This window comes from Ictidomys tridecemlineatus, chromosome 5, assembly GCF_052094955.1.
Source record: "Ictidomys tridecemlineatus isolate mIctTri1 chromosome 5, mIctTri1.hap1, whole genome shotgun sequence".
In the NCBI taxonomy this organism is placed as follows: domain Eukaryota; kingdom Metazoa; phylum Chordata; class Mammalia; order Rodentia; family Sciuridae; genus Ictidomys; species Ictidomys tridecemlineatus.
The window spans coordinates 156134718-156149147 of NC_135481.1; the positions used below are offsets into that span (position 1 = coordinate 156134718).

The 14430-nt window shown below is 35.1% G+C and overlaps 1 protein-coding gene across 4 annotated transcripts in view; it reads right to left on the reverse strand.

The window, feature by feature from the left end:
* The window catches only part of Xrn2 (5'-3' exoribonuclease 2), a 74517-nt gene that overhangs the window by 41940 nt on the left and 18147 nt on the right, over positions 1–14430 (reverse strand). For 2 of the 4 annotated variants that reach the window (XM_078051328.1, XM_078051330.1), the window contains exons 2-15: positions 13693–13820; positions 13498–13609; positions 11539–11650; positions 10593–10651; positions 10428–10517; positions 9544–9616; positions 9253–9303; positions 8466–8623; positions 7383–7457; positions 7168–7301; positions 7005–7062; positions 6813–6920; positions 2112–2156; positions 610–741 (exon numbers count right to left, since the gene is read on the reverse strand). In XM_078051328.1, the coding sequence (XP_077907454.1) occupies positions 610–741; positions 2112–2156; positions 6813–6920; positions 7005–7062; positions 7168–7301; positions 7383–7457; positions 8466–8623; positions 9253–9303; positions 9544–9616; positions 10428–10517; positions 10593–10651; positions 11539–11650; positions 13498–13609; positions 13693–13820 (1335 nt within the window). The remainder of the gene's footprint in view (positions 1–609; positions 742–2111; positions 2157–6812; positions 6921–7004; positions 7063–7167; positions 7302–7382; positions 7458–8465; positions 8624–9252; positions 9304–9543; positions 9617–10427; positions 10518–10592; positions 10652–11538; positions 11651–13497; positions 13610–13692; positions 13821–14430) is intronic. The other 2 variants (XM_078051327.1, XM_078051329.1) reach the window with 2 other exon arrangements.

Here is a 14430-nt window from a genome sequence, read left to right on the forward strand (position 1 = left end):
ACAAAGTTCAAGCAAGGAGGGATGTCACGAGGCAAATTCATGCAGTTCTTAAAGTTTATATACAAGGAATAACCGGAGTTTGGATAGTGAGTGCTACCTTAAAGTATTTATTCAGAACAATTCCATCCCTGAATTAGAGAGCAAAGGTTTAGGCAGTTGGAGTATCTGTTTTTGATAGCCTAAGAAATACTACATTGCCAAATGCCCATAATTGATCCCTAGGAGAAAATAGGAAAGGAAATATTGGAGCAAAACTTGCCCTCCTTTCTTGATCCATGTGTGAGGCATCTGGATGTCACAGTCATGCTTCTAGCACCATTCACTCCACAGTTCTTGGGTAGAGAAAAGCAACTGTGGACACTTAGCTATCTAAATTCACATGTATTGACTATCCCACATACTTCTCTTTCACATCATTTAGATATTCTCATATTGATAAAAATGAATTTAATAGTTAAAACTTTCTCAAGGCAAAAGAAATTGGGAGGAAAAAAAAACTATAAAACAAAACAATTCTAGGCCATGTAATAGAATTCACACACACACAACTAGCTGTAAGAGGAATCTCATGTTCATCACTTTAATGCTACATAAAAGTAAGCCACTTACAGAATTATTCTGCATCCTCATTTCATAAGCTGCTTGTCTTGGATTACTGGCTACTTGAGAACCTGGTGAATTTCTTGAACCCAAGGCATGAGGGGTAAGAATTCCACTAGGAGTGAAAGCTGGTTGATCTCTCTTAACATAAACGGAAATAAATGTAGAAATGAAATTACAAAATCACAGGTGACAGGAAGGAAAGGTCAACAGAAGCAATTCTCATTGGAACTACTTAACAATTAAAATGCACTAAAAGACTAAATAGATTTCCATTAACATACATTGCCTATACTTTGACTAGATGGGTTACTTATACTTTAAACAACAATTTGTAATACTTAACACATCTGTCACTGTTCTGACACACAGAATTGACTAGTCTGATTACGCCAATCTACTGTATTGTTTACAATGTTAGAAAACATTCAAGACATGATTTCAGGCAAAGAAAATAATATAACAACAAAGTTCAAAAAGTAAAGTTTGAGTTATACTTAAGAAATATTAATTCCCCTTGCTATAACTTAACTCTATTTTCAACTAATTAGAGCTATTACAGCTGTAATGATAAAAAATACTGAAAGAAAATAACATCAAGTAGAAATCAAATGTCCCTCCCAATATTAATGATTTTGAAACTAAATATAATAATAAACAACTCAAGTTTTCTCCCTTCGAATTTCCTGAAATTGTTCAATTTTAATACAATATAATAATAAAAGGCAGTTCTGAAACACTACAATTTTGAAAATCCAGTTGAAAAGACAAGAAAAAGAAGAGCTAAAGAAGTTAAATGACTAAAAAACATTATGTAACTAAGTAAGAAAACAAGTATCACCAGGAGAAAGCAGCACAGATAAAAGAAAGGACTGTAGTACTAGGAGCAAAACTAACAAGTAAGGCCTTGAGGAAAACATAAGATGTGGTTAAAGGGATCCATTTGGAGGTACCAAATGATGATAACACTCTTTAGTCAGCAGATACATGGTGTATTTAGAAGACAATAGGAAGTAAATGAATGCCTACAACTGGATCAGATTATAGTGTTCTCTGAATGCCCAATTAAGAGCTGATTCTTGGGGATTGGGAGTCAGTGGTGATTTCCAAATAGGGAAACAACAAAGCTTAGAGCAGCATGTTCTTGGAAAATTTGCCTGACAAAGAGGTAGGAATAAAAAGAGTGTGTAGTGACTTTCAAAAGGATATACAGAGAATTGACTGTTTTTATTACAAAAGCAATATCTGATTATTGTAAACAATTCTAATAGCCAAATATCACTTGCCTCCCTCCTGCCTGTCACATATATTCCCTGACTTATTGTATCCTCTGACTCCAGAACTTAGAAAAATTGACATGGGTATTCTTTTTCCAGGTAAAAGGGCAGCTGGTTGGACATTTATGTTTCTGACCAATTCCTAGTAAATATGGAAAAAAGTTACTGTAATGAACATTTTTCTCACAGAGTATAAACTTATGCTATTGCCAACCTCATAAAATTAAAACTCACCTTCATTCTCTTTCTTTTTTCCTTCTGTCGTCTTCTAAAACTGTCCTAAAAGTATAAAATCCACATATTCTGTCAAATAATTACACAAAATGTCAGAGTTAAACATTACCAGGAATGATTCGGTAGACCATTTAAATTTTAAAGGAAGACCCAACAATCTAGGTATAAGATTAAACTAGGCAATGGACTATATGTTCAAAGTGTTGTTTATCAGAACTTTAGATGAGCAGAAAGACTGAATTTAGGTAATTGTTTTTCTTAGTTTTCATTAAATACTTTTGACATTTCAGGAAACTGCAAAAGCCATGACAAAGACCCTTGGTTTTACCTTAGATGTAACAGGTTGTCAATAAGGAGGAAACCCATATAGCAAGAAAACAAAAATTCTTAAGTTTTGGCTGAGTGTAGTTAATAAATAATTGTTTAAAAAAAAAAACCCTACAAGACAATAAAGAGACAGTTACATTATTAAAGGCTTGGCAGTTTCTAAAGCAGTAGCATGAATGGCACAATACAGAAAAGAGAGAAATGGGACTCAATGCAAACACTAACACCTAGCTTCCAAAAAATCAATACAATGTAAGAAAGAGGGAAAGTCAGATGTATACACTTTTACTCGGGGGCAATTGAATCCACAGAGAGGTCCAGTTCACAATGATTCTTTCCCTCCACTCATTTTTAAAGTGCAGCCATGATTTCAACTGGACAAGATTTGGGGTTAATCTTGCTTCCCACTAACTCTGGGAAAGTCAGTACAAAGGTCATACATGCCGACACTAAAGGTTCCCTGAGTACCAAAGGTCTGAAATTACAGCTAAAGTGGGCATGGCTGCTGTTGTGGCCTAAAACAGGGACCTGCAGGTACTGTACTAATGGCTACCCTAACTTGTTGAAACTTCCAAGTCAGTCCTGTCAACTGCAATATAATACTTCAATGAGATGTGAAATCGGTGCTGTCAGGATAGGGGTAAACAGTGGACTTTAAAAAGTCTGCTTCTCTGAAATGGAGCCTAGGTAGGTGACTGACTACCTTAAAACCTCCTATGATGTGGAAACCACCAATATCTTTAATCAAGCTTCTGCCCCCATCTTCAATGAAACTTCTCTTATCTAGGTAACCAAGGATTCATTTGCAGACTGGGAAACCCATGAGTAAGTTTTCAGTCCTTAACTTACCATGACTCTTTCCTCTTTGAATCATATTCTTCCCTTGGCTTCCTGCACACTATACTCACTTGGTTTTCCTTCTCCTCTCTTGCTTTCTGCCTGTACTCAATGCCCCAACCTGTTGATGCTGGTGTTGCTCTGAGCCCAGTACTTGGACCTCTCCATGGCTCTCCTCCCAAGAGGGTAATCACCTGTCTCCTGGCTTTAAATACCATCTATCTCCTGATAATTCTCCAATCAAAGGACCTCTCCCCACGCAACATCTCATTGGGATATCTGAACACAGAATCCCTAGTCCCACCTCTGCACCTCCCACAGACTTTCTCATGAGGATTGCTCAGTACATTTTTTAGCTGCTTGGGCAAAATGCCCTAGAGTCATTCTTAATACCACAACTTGTCTCACATCCTGTATTTAGTCCATTAGCAAACCCCTCTGGTTCTATTTTCAAAATATGTTCAGAATCCAACAACCCTTTATCTCTACTATCATCATCTGGGTTCTCCTGGATAACTGGATGTGGGGAAAAAAGCCAATGCTGCACTCTTTCTACCTTTGTCTCCACACAGTTAGGAGTGATCCTTTTATAATGTGTCAGATCTTCTCACTTTGCTACTCAAAACTATCCAGTAATATACAATAAAATTTCAAATCCTTATAATGACCTCTAAGGTCCTACCAGGTTTGGCCCTCCATCATCTTTCTAATCTCATCTGTATTACCCTCCATTTGCTTCCTCTGCTTCTTGCTATTCTGTTAATGTTCTGGGTGTGCACTTACTGCAGAGCCTTGGCACTAGCTATTCTGATTGAAGTGCCATTCCTTCAAACATCTGTGTGTCATACTCCCTCTTGAATATCCTCCAGGTTTTTATTCAAAGTCATCTGCTAGTGAGGCTTTCCCTGAGCAGCTTTTCTAGAATTGCAATCTCCCCATTGCCACCTTCCCAGATTCTTCCTCACCTGCTTTACCTTCAAAGCATTTATCACTAACATATTTCAAGGTTTATTTGGTTCCTGTGTTAACTGTCCATTTGCCAAAGAATAATGTAAGCTTCACAAGGGCAGGAATTTTTGTTTGTTTGTTGCTATATCATCACCACTCAGAACACTGGCAGATGGCTAACACTTAACAAATGTTTCTGAATAAATAAATAATCAACATTTTTAAGATAAAAGGCAACCATTAAAACTCATAATATCGGGGCTGGGATTGTGGCTCAGCGGTAGCGTGCTCGCCTAGCACGGGCAGGACCCAGGTTTGATCCTCAGCACCACATAAAGATAAAGGCATTGTGTTGTGTCCATCTACACTAAAAATAAATAAATATTTTTTAAAAAACTCATAATATAAAAAGCACTATATCTCTGACCTAACTGGTCTTTTTTGTTGGGACTGGGGACAGTACTTATGCATGCTAAAGAAATGCTATACTACTGAGCTATATCTTCAGCACCTTTATTTTAATTTGAGACAGGGTTTTGCTAAATTGTCCAGACTGGCCTCGAACTTGTGATCCATCTGCCTCAGTCTCTCAAACAGCTGGGATTATGGGAGTGTGCCACCAGGCTTGGCCTAACTGCTCAGTTTTAGTAACAAATATTGACACATTCCTTTTCTACCATCTGTTCTGCTGGTTTGTTAAATATTTATTTCTAAGAGTGTCAGTTACACACAAACAGAACAGCAGACTACCAGTGTGGACCTTATTGATCTTTAATTGTTTTTTTTGTATTAAGAGCTTCTTCAGAAACCAAGTCAAAAGCTACAGATCACTTCCCAGAAAAGCGCACACACTCACAAGCTCTCATACTGAATTTCTGAAGGTGTTAGAACCATGCTGAGGAACATCATATGACTTAAGGGACACCAAAAAGAAGTTTTAAAACTTCCTGTCCTCTAAGTCAGTTGGAAACCATACTAACTAAATCTGAAACAGTACTGAAATCCCATACTTCCCCTTCTAATGCCAAGTTATCATCAATATTTAATGGTACAGAGACTGCTAAAGCCAGCTGTGTGAGCCACTGCTCCTCTAACATGCAGTTTTTATACAAGTAGAACACAGTATGTATAGTTTCTGATAAGCATAAATGGCAACAGGTCAAATGAAAACACTGTAATTTTTTGAAACTTAATTTTAAACAGTGGCTTCAGTGATATTTGATACTCCTAAAGCTACTTCTATACTTTGAATTTTATATGTGAAAATTCTTGCCATCACAAAAAAAATATTGCCAAGTATTCACAGCTTTTGACAAGAATGCTTACAGTCAACACAATGTTACATAGAATGATGTTCAAAGTTCTAAAAATAAGAGGCCACTAAACTATAATATGTAAAGTTGAAGAAAACAAAATCTTGTCAGAGCTAATGACATGTTTTAATCTGTTAGATCATGAAGCAATGGAACATTATTATATTGTTATTTGCTAAAAATAGCCATATGACTTCTTATAAAATGGGTCAGTGAAAAAATTTCCTTCACTGTGCTCATTTTGCCCACTATTGACTTTCTTTACTATCCCAGTAACTCTCTGACTCACTCTGCCTCCAGGATGCTGTCCTTCTACTTTACCAGCTCTCCAGGGCCTCCCAATCCCTGGCCATGGGCTTGTTGCCTGACCATTTCACTCTGACCCTTAGGCAACACCAATGGCTTCTCCTCTGGATTTCCTACCATCTCTCAAGAACTGATTCCTTTCTCCTTAAATGTCCATGCTTCTTGAGACTTTTGTTGGAGGCACTTTAAGCTCCCAAGAAATTTCCTACTAAAGACTCAAGTTCCTCCCATGAACTAAGAGTTCTCAAATCTCTTTTCAATACATTTTTCCTCTCAGAAATCTGTAGCCCCTCAAAAGCAAATATCTCAAAAATGAAATTCAATCCCCACTTTGTCCCTGGACCTCTAGTGCTCACTATCTCAATGAGTGGCACAAGCAAACCCCTAACTCTCTAAGCATTTACCCATCCTATATACAATTTCAACTGCTTTGTTATTTTATTTCCTTCCTTTATGTTTAAATTTTTTACTTAAGAGCTGTATCCCTCCACAGATTCTAAAATTCTTCTAGCCCTCTGCCCTAGCTGATACAATCTAACCCAGACAGATTCCTACATTCTATTCCTAGAATACAAGTTATTAGGTCTTGACTTGTCTTAGAGAGCATAAGTATTCCCTACCCTATAAAACTGGCAGTCACTAGCTCAACACCAGCATTATTCAAGGTTTGGACTCCTAATTCCATGTTTTACTGTTTAGAGAGGCATTTGGATTCATATCCTAATTAAGATTATGAGGAGAGAAAAAAAATCAATATTTTACTCAAATGATGTGCGATACATAGTTCCACATAGCAAGCATCACAACCTTTATGACATAATCAAAGCACTGATAGCTTATGATTACATTAGGGTTGTTGCACTATAATAATATAACAACGTGCTAAAAAATGTTAAAAATACAATAACAGGATTATCACAGCCTATTAGATACAGGAGCAATTTTAACTACCACAATAGAAACACTTTACCTCATCATCCTTTCTCTTTTTAAAAATGCTATCCTCAACTTCACCAACTGCTAACATGATCATCTGTACTCTCTGCAGATTGACATAACCACTTTCTGTAAGGTAACCCTGTAAGTGATAAAATACATGTAAAAATGATCTTCTTAAAAAAGCAAATACTTCTATTTGAAATTATTCAAGAGTGAAACTTACCCCAGTTTTGTGTACCACGTTTTTGTATATGTTAACCAAACGGTCAATTGCACCTTCCCTGCCACCAGGAGACAAACATTATGCATTAGGACCAGCAGGCTATGTAAAGTTAAGAGGACTAAAACAGTGGTTTGGGATTTAAAAACACACAAAAAACACTTACCTAATCTCTAAGGATGGCAAATGAGGAAGGAAGTCGTTTCCCACAAAGAAGCACATAAAGACCCAATCATCAATGCTCCTCTCCACATCAAATGTGAATGGTAGGCTGGCCATGGTAAGTTCCCTTTCCAAATACTATAACCAAAAAGCAACGGCTGCCATTAAAGCTATCAAAAGGTTTTAGGAACTCCAGTTTCAATGACTACTGATACAAACCTCCCGAAGAACATTCAGCCGCAGGAAGATGAACTCTCCTTCAGCACATGGGAGACTATCTGCAAGCTCATCGTGCTATAAGAATGGGAGTAGAGAGTAAAAAAGTTTAATTCAAATTCTGCATTTTTTTCCCAGCCAAGGAAATTTTAAGGCTTTTTGAAAGCAAGATCATTTTAATATGACAGGTACAAATTTTTTTCACCAATTATTTAAAAATAAAAATTACCCATAAACAATCTCATCTACACCAGAGGTCAGCAACTATTTTCTGTAAAGAACCAGAGCGTAAATATTCTAGCTGGGGAGTGAGGGACTCGTACAGTCTCTGCTATGTACTCTTTCATGTTTTATTATAGTTTTACAACCCTTTAAAACTGTAAAAACCATTCTTGGCTCCTGGACCAAATCTGGATAACTGTAGTTTACCAATCCCTAATCTACATCCAAATAATATTAAAACTCTGATGTAAACACCTCTACTCCTTTCTCTGTGAAATGTGTGCCTAGATACACATATGCCACCTTCATTCTACTACATCTCTGAAATCATACTGTATATATTTCTTATCTGCCTTTATTCACTTTTTTCCCCATGCCATACTCTTAAACAGAAATCCAATTAAAGAGAATTGGCTATAAGCAAGTAAACCTAAAATACACAGAAACTGTGAATAATTTAGAAATATCAAGAAGTTTAATATATTTAATTTATAGTTACTTTTAAAAGGAGTAATCATTTGAAACAAGAAACTTGTGGTTCAAAAGGCTAAGGCAGGAGGATTTCAAGTTCAAGGTCAGTCTCAGCAATTTAGCAAGACCCTTCTTAAAATAAGAAATAAAAAGGCCTGGGGATTTGGCTCAGTAGTTAAGCACCCCTGGGTTCAATCCCTAGTACCAAAAATAAATAAAATAAAAGGCTTTAAAAGATACATTTCAGCAAGGAATAGCATTTTAAAAATGAGGCAGCTTGCATGCATTTAATATTATACTTAAATAGGCTTAAAATGGTCTATTCTGCATTATGTATTTTTACCAAAAAAAAAAAAAAATTGAATGAGGAAACTACCATATTAAAGTTCTTACCTTTCCCTTCTTTTCTCTTGGCAAACCTTCACAATCCTTGACTTCATGTCCAAACTGATTACAAAGACCACATGGTTTGGGTTTGTTTGGTTTGAATTCTTCTCTAATGATGGTAAAGTTGGGTTCATGTGTAGCAAGGCCAAGCATAATGAGATCAGCTTTCAATTAATGAGAAAAAAAAAGTATTGAACAGTGAACACTGAGAACATTCTTATAACTGAAATATTACAAGACACCAACATAAGGAAAATCTCTAATCAGTACAGACAGTCAACAAAGCCAAAAGTCTACAACTTTCTAGCAGTTACCAGTCAACAGGGCCTTCAGACATGTGGACTTACAACACAGACTACCACTATGAATTAAATTCTTGGAGAATTTTTCATTATAGAGGTATGTGTAGCTAACAATACCAAAAGGTTGAAGCTGCACATGTTGGTATACACCTATAATCCTAGCTACTCAGGAGGATGGACAGAATGATGGCAAGTTCAACTGGGCAACTTAGTGAGACCCTGTCCTAAAATAAAATTTTAGAAATGACTGAGGATATAACTCTGTGACACAGAGTTTGCCTAGCATTTGTGAAACACTGGGTTTAATCACTAGTACCAAAGGAAAAGAATGACAGGTGATCACTGATCACAAACTAAACAGCAATTCAATTGTTCTTCTGAATTTTAAAACAAGCAAGCATTTTCGACAATCTTAAATAAGCCATTACTACACACCAACTTATCAATTGCTATGACTTAATCCAAGAAAAGCAAACCCTAAAGAAACTTACCATCAGCTCCACATAAACAATGATGTGTGTTTGGGTCATGGTTAGGCTGGGCTAAAGAGAAGAGAAACACATATTTATATAAACATATTACAAACCACAAAATATTAACATCTTGCCAAATATTTTATAGTCAATAGCTTTTTTTCTTTTTCTGTTCCTTTTTTTTTTTTTTTTTTGGCTATGTTAGGGATTAAACCCAGCACCCTGCACCCAATATGCAAATGCTCTCCCACCACAGCCTGGCCCATCTTTTCTTCATAGAATATACAAATATTTATAAATAAGTTTTACCTCTTTGTCGTCTAATGTAATCCATGATTTTATGTTCTCCTTCACCAGGAGCACTAGCATCAGATAAAATAACCTATAAAAAAGGAAGTTTTTAATAGGTCATTCTGTTTTCTATCACCAACAAAATCAGAACTAAGAAAAACTGAGATGATTACATTAAGACAGTAATTCTAGTTGGAAAATTTTCTGAATAAGGTGCATATATTAAACACCATATATTATGTGCATATATTACTTAATTAACTTACTACATGGAATGGAAAAGACTGAAATGTCTAGGTAAAACACAGCCTTAGGAAAACTGTTAAGTTTACAAGTTCTTATTATTTTCACTACTATTAGAGGATAAAGCACCAAATCTTACAAACTCCAAGAATGATCAATAAAAGATACCAATTAAATACAGCTCACCATTTCTAATTCAAGGAAAACACATTTATGAATCTAAAATTACATAAAAGTTCATTTATAGGGCAAAAAAGTTCATTTACGTTTTACTTATGAGAACAGTCATTTTTAAAAGGCAACTCCACAACTTATTTTGGCTATATTTTAGTATCTACTGAATTTTCTACTTAAAAACTATATTTTTATACACATACATATTATACACACACACATACACTTTTTAAAAAAAAATTATGAAATCCTTTTTATGGCTCCACAGTGATAGTAAGGGAACAAAATTGGCACTGAGAGAAAATTCAGCTATCTAAAACCTGACCATGCAAGGCACCCCATTTCCAATAACCTTGAATGCTTCTTTTCCCTGATAGTCAATGGGTATTTTATGGAGGGAAAAAGTATAAATAATATCAGTCATATCAAAGTGCAATCTCAATGATCACTCTCATCTTTTTGAAGTACCAAAATGTGAAACTTACTGTCAAATTTTTCCACCCTGGGTCATTATTTAAACGATCAGCTATGTAATAGCGAAGGCATTTAGCAAGATTGTCCATGAACTCAGTTCCCTAAAATGATAGAAGAAATAAATTAACCTATCATTTAAGAGTTAGCAATAGCTAGCAAAATATAATACTACTTACTGGTGTAATACAGTTGCTGTCAAATCTTTCTTTTACTTCTTCTGGAGGAAGAAAGCCACCTAGAGAAAAGAGGCAATGTTTTGTTTTCCCCATAAAAAAGTGAAATAAATTAATCAATATTAAGGCAGAACAACAAGAAAAAGTTCAAATACAAAAGAAAAAGAACCATTGTTATCTAAGAAAAATTTTCCTCTTAGGGGGAAGAAAATAAGATTCCTCCCCTGAAATTTAAATTAAGCTTTTCAAAAAACTGTAGAACAACATATGCTATACAAGATATACTATATTGTTACTTAAAACATAAAAATCATGAAGCTCTTATACACACACACACACACCTGATTAGGGTTTTAATTTTGATAACAGTTCTTAAGATGATATAGAAAAATAAAACTAAAAATTTGAGTTTATCAGAGCTTTATGTAAGAAATAAAATTATGAGCTAACAGGATATGAAAATCCAATTTTTTCCTCTGTATCTCTGATTAGCTGCTTCTTAAGAAATAATATATCCTATAGCATCTTCAAGAAAGAAAACATCTTTAAAATGAAAAACATTCTATCATGAATATAAACAGGTTTTTAAGTCTTAATTACAAGCTGTGGTTAAGGTAACTATATTTGCACACTTCCATCAAATTAACGTATGACATCATTTTTCCAACTGTAAGGTATAAATGTCTTGAGTAAATAAATTGTGGCTTTCCTGATCTGTTATCATTGTCTTATATAGCAGACACCAAAACAAATCACTCTGCTAAAATCACTAACCATTCCTCACCTCACCCACAGGCCGGCAGGTTAGAAGAGAACCAATTAGCATCAACTGCTTCTGACTGTCTTCCTCATTGACACTTAATCAGCATCTATCTCTGTACCTACTAGGAATTTCAAGGCTTTGTGGAACACCAGTAAAAAGTCCAACATCAAAATATAAATTTTCTACCTTTGGCCAATATTTCTTCCCTGACTCGCTGCTTCTCAACTGCTGCTTCCATTCCTTCTTTTGATGCTCTGAACCTCCTTGAACGCTGCTGGTTCATTTTAGCACGTGGTGCCTGAAAACATTCATTTCATATTCACATAATACTGTTCACAAGTAGATCTGTATATTATTTTCAATCAATCATTCTTATAAAAAGAGCACACTAAAATGGAAGGTAAGTACCAAGTCTAATAATCTTTTCATAAGAGAGCAGATCCTGAAAACTTAAATTTGGACCAAGAATCTCAAAGCAGAGCTTTATCAGATGAGTGAGTGATCGACAAATGAACAAACATTCTATAAAATCACATAGTTATATTGCAAAGGGTCACAGCTAATGCTAACTCTCCTGGGTTAGGGTGCTTCAAGGTAGACAAGACCTAACCAGAATTAAGAGAGTACTTACTACAGGGTCAGGGAGACCTTTCCTATGTCCAAGACTTAAAAGGAAAGACAATCTCCAAATCAGATTCACAATGTCCCATAAAGCAATAGAGAACGTTTTTCTGACCTGCAGGACCTCAATGTACTTCTATTTTGTATTTCCCACATTAAGGTTCATAATTACTATCTTCCTTTTCAATACAGCAAGACAATTAGAAAGGGAGCAATGTTTTAACTCAAAGTACTTTTAAATCATTCTAACCAAATGTAACTTAAATCACAGAAAAAGCCTAAGTGAAGTGAAATGGACTGTTAAGTTTTTTGAAGTTACTGAGATGAGTTTTGAAGTTGGAAGAACTCTGCAATATTTTGACAACATCTAAGTTTTATAATATTCCTTTAAAAAGTTCTTTCTGTAAAATGAGACTACCTAATATAGTCCTCTCATATAACAAATTCTATGATCTAAATGTACACTTCAACAAAAAATGCATGTATATGTGCACATATATACATACACATAAATATGCATATATTTTATACTTGACTTAGCAAGAGCATACTGGAATAAAATTAAAGACTTTCTTCAAGAAGTCTAGCTGAATGTGAATTGGAATATGCTCTTAACAAGATGTATTCCTGTTCTTTTTTTTCCTTACTCCATTGTAACTGCAAGATAAAAAGAAGCTAAGAGTTTTCACTGAGTAAAAAGATCCATAGTAATGTTAATTTTCTTGGAGTCAAGTTCTCTGGATTTTCAAAATCATTCTATTAATCACCAGGATGTACTAAATCTAAAAGAAAATTTAGTTGTCTATATCTAATAAATTTAGGGTTATGATTTACCCTAATTTTCTTATATCTTAATGTATAATTTAGTGGTCATTTATAATCTAACCTACTTGGTATAATTACCATAAGTCAGTAAGATACTCTGCTCTTAAATTACTGAGATTACTGCTCACTGTCCAAACTCCTGAGAGTGGCATGTGAGGCTGTCTTTAATTATTGCTCTACTTCCCTTTTCAATCCAAATTACTTGTAGTTATCCAAATGTATCAGTGTAGTCAAAGGCATGGAAAGTGTGTTAACCCAGCAGCACATTTAAGAATCTGTAAGGTCATCCCTCCTTTCCACAACTCCCACTCATTCCTCAACACAATGGCTACCAATCTCCAATATTCTTCATCCTTAAAGAAATGAGATAAAAGTCATCTTCTTTATCTCCTAATTTCTATAGCATCCCTGGATTCCTCAACACCTTACATGTATTATTGAGTACCTGTAACTAAACTCACTCATGGATCTATGTCTCCTTTTTTTTAATGGAAAGTCCTTCAAAAAGAAGGGCATTCACCAATATCCCCAGAATGTCACAGTACCTGGCACAAAATAAGTACTAAAAAATGCCTGAATGAATGACTAAAGCAACAGGCTCTATCAACATGTTTCACTGTCTAACTGACTTTCATTTTACGCACTGGGAACACAACAAAAATAAAAGGAGGTTTCTAAATTAATTATTTTAGCACTCACCACTCCATCTATTGCCATGTAGAGAAGTCGTCTTGGTCTTACAATATTGAAAAGTCTGTCAATGTACTCAAAAATTGCAACCATCATCTCATCTTCATTTTTTGGTGCTGGTCTATAATGATAAGCAAACAATGTAATATAATGTAGTACTTCCTTTGTGACTTGTGATACCAGTGACAAAAATGAATTACGTACTTGTCTTCAGGATGAGTACAGGGATGGATGATTCCATTCATATCCAAATACAGATTATCAAACTCCACATCATTTGGATTAGGTTTACTGGCATCAACTGGAATCTTGACACCATTGCATTCTTTTGGCTATGAGGAAGTGATAATTAATAGTAGTTTGTTCAGGTCTAAAAATGACAGATCCTAGGCTCAATATGAACCTGTTTCATTTCTGAACTGGAAATAAAACACTTCAAGTAATAAATTATAAGATATTGTCTTATTTTATTCCTTAAGACAAACTGAAGCAGAAAACTCATCCATTGAAAGTACAGGGCTTATAACACAAGTTAATTTTGACAAATATGGGAGATTTTAATCAAATCACTCAAATTGTTCTAAGTGAGAGATCAAGGGATTCATCTTAGAATTAATTTCACCCACATTAATAAGTCCTGTCAATTTTACCTAAAAAATGCCTTTCCATTTCATCTTCTTTTATTCCTACTACCAGGAACATTAGGTTATCATATCCTACCTAAAAGGTCACAACAACCTTCCTATGGATTGCCTCCCAGGAGACTCTCATTTCCAGCCCACCTGCTATACTATCAGAGTCCTCCTTTTAAAACAGAAATTTGCCTGTCTTAATCTTATCTAATTTTCCAATGATTCCCAAAGCAGGAGCTAACCAATGAGCCTGATCTAGTCTCCTGTCCTACTGCCAAAATGTTGAGGTACACTTGGTCTCTCAAAAAGT